The sequence below is a fragment of the Octopus sinensis genome, unplaced genomic scaffold (genome assembly GCF_006345805.1).
Source record: "Octopus sinensis unplaced genomic scaffold, ASM634580v1 Contig18160, whole genome shotgun sequence".
Taxonomy (NCBI): domain Eukaryota; kingdom Metazoa; phylum Mollusca; class Cephalopoda; order Octopoda; family Octopodidae; genus Octopus; species Octopus sinensis.
This window is the reverse complement of record NW_021835597.1, coordinates 267-2,500: the sequence shown is the minus strand read 5'-3', so window position 1 is coordinate 2,500 and position 2,234 is coordinate 267. Positions and strand designations below refer to the sequence as shown.

At 44.8% G+C, this 2,234-nt stretch overlaps 1 protein-coding gene across 1 annotated transcript in view; it reads left to right on the top strand.

Moving 5' to 3' along the window:
* The window catches only part of LOC115231309 (neuropeptide FF receptor 1-like), a gene marked incomplete at both ends in the record, with an annotated part of 6,590 nt that extends 4,958 nt beyond the window's left edge, over positions 1–1,632 (top strand). Inside the window, one exon of the mRNA XM_029801366.2 lies at positions 1,621–1,632. Coding sequence (XP_029657226.2) covers positions 1,621–1,632 — 12 coding nt within the window. The remainder of the gene's footprint in view (positions 1–1,620) is intronic.
* Between the last annotated feature and the right edge of the window lie 602 nt (positions 1,633–2,234).

The window sequence follows — 2,234 nt, the reverse complement described above, 5'->3', positions numbered from 1 at the left end:
CTCTTTCGCCCCAACTTTCTCTCACTCTCTCTCTTCCTGTTTCTTGGGTAACGCTGCGATGGACTGGCATCCCATCCAGCTGGGGGGAACACATACGCCACAGAAACCGGGAAACTGGGCCCATGAGCCTGGCTAGGCTTGGAAAGGGCGCATGAGAAAAAAATATTATCAGGCGGTTAGCTGGCAGAATCGTTAGCACGCCGGACGAAATGCCCAGCGGTATTTCGTCTGCCGCTACGTTCTGAGTTCAAATTCCGCCAAGGTCGACTTTGCCTTTCATCCTTTGGGGGTCGATTAAATAAGGACCAGTTACACACTGGTGTCGATATAAACGACTTAATCCGTTTGTCTGTCCTTGTTTGTCCTCTCTGTGTTTAGCCCCTTGTGGGTAGTAAAGAAATAGGTATTTCATCTGCCGTTACGTTTTGAGTTCAAATTCCTCCGAGGTCGACTTTTCCTTTTATTCTTTCGGGGTCGACAAAATAAGTACCAGTTAAGCCCTGTTCCGATGTAATTGACTATAGACCCTCCCCAAAATTTCAGACCTTGTACTTATTGTAGAAAGAATTTTAAGCTTGCGAGCTGGCAGAATCGTTACCGCGCCGGACAAATAAAGCTTAGCGGCATTTCTTCTTGGTTTCAATCTCTGCCGACGTCAATTTTGCCCTTCAACCTTTCGAGGTCGATAAAATAAGTACCAGCTGAGCACTGGGGCTGATATAATCGATTAGACTCCATCTCCCAAAATGTCAAGCCTTGGGCCAATAGGAGAGAGGATCATTATTGTTAAAGCGGCGTGATGGCTGAATCGTTAGCGCGTCGGACAAAATGTTTAGCGTCATTTCTTCCGCTTCCGAGTTCAAATTCCGCTGAGGTCGGTTTTGCCTCTAATTCTTTCACGGTCGATAAAATAAGTACTCGTCGATCCCCCGGGAGGGGAGGACGTAATTGACTTACCCGCACCCTTAGAATTACTAGCCTCGGGCCAAAACTTGAAACCTTTATTGCTGTTGTTTTCGTGCTCACTAGCGTAGCTAAGGGGACGGGGCGGTCCTCTCCGAGCGGTACTTTTAAAGGGACGGCACCTTTGGGTCTGCTGTAGGCAATATGTGTTTTTTGCGGGGTTCGGGGGCGGCAAACAGAAGGGCCGCCCGGGCGTCACACAGTTTAGTTACGCTAGTGCTTGTGGTGTTTCTGCTATAAGAAACCCTCCCAATGGTTCTTTGTGGTTCCCCCTGTTACCATTTTTGGCCTGTATCTCGAACTCTCAGCCATAAATATTTCATCCACTACTTTTAAAGACATTTTAATAATTCTCTATAATTTTGTAGCTGAAGTAAATTATATTGGAAGGTGTTTATATTATGAGAACGTAGAAACATCGAAAAATATGAAGTGGGTTACTTTTTTATAAGTGAAACTCTCAGTAGATAAAACAATAAGTAGCGCTTTCTAATTTTGAGAGGAAGGGCAATAATTTTGAGGGGAAGGGCAATAAGTCAATTACACCGACCCCAGTACTTGACCGCCACTTTACTTTATTATGTCGATCCCGAAAGGATGGAAGGCAAAGTTGGTGTCGGCGAGCTGGCAGAACCGTTAGGCACGCCGGCGCGAAAGGCGTTTCCGTCCGTATTTCGTTCTGCCGACGTTCTAGTTCATTCCACCGAGGTCGACTTTGCCTTTCATCCTTTCCGGGGTCGATTAAATAAGTACCAGTTGCACACTGGGGTCGATATAATCGACTTAATCCGTTTGTCTGTCCTTGTTTGTCCCCTCTGTGTTTAACCCCTTGTGGGTAGTAAAGAAATAGGTATTTTGTCTGCCGCTACGTTCTGAGTTCAAATTCCGCCGAGGTCGACTTTGCCTTTCATCCTTTCGGGATCGATAAATTAAGTACCAGTTGCACACTGGGGTCGATATAATCGACTTAATCCGTTTGTCTGTCCTTGTTTGTTCCCTCTGTGTTTAACCCCTTGTGGGTAGTAAAGAAATAGGTATATGAAGTCAGAATATAAGAAGCCAGAAAAAATGCCACAAAGCATTTCCTCCGGCTCTCCTTAACCTAACAATTCTAGCAGCTCGTCTATAGATATTATGTAGACTATTGGGCTTTAGAAAAAAAACCTAAGATACAAAGAAAAAGAATTGAAGGCTTCCTGTGAGATTTGAACCCACTTCTGCTGTATCCATAACAGACTTTCTAACCATTATTCTCTTTTACTCTTTTACTT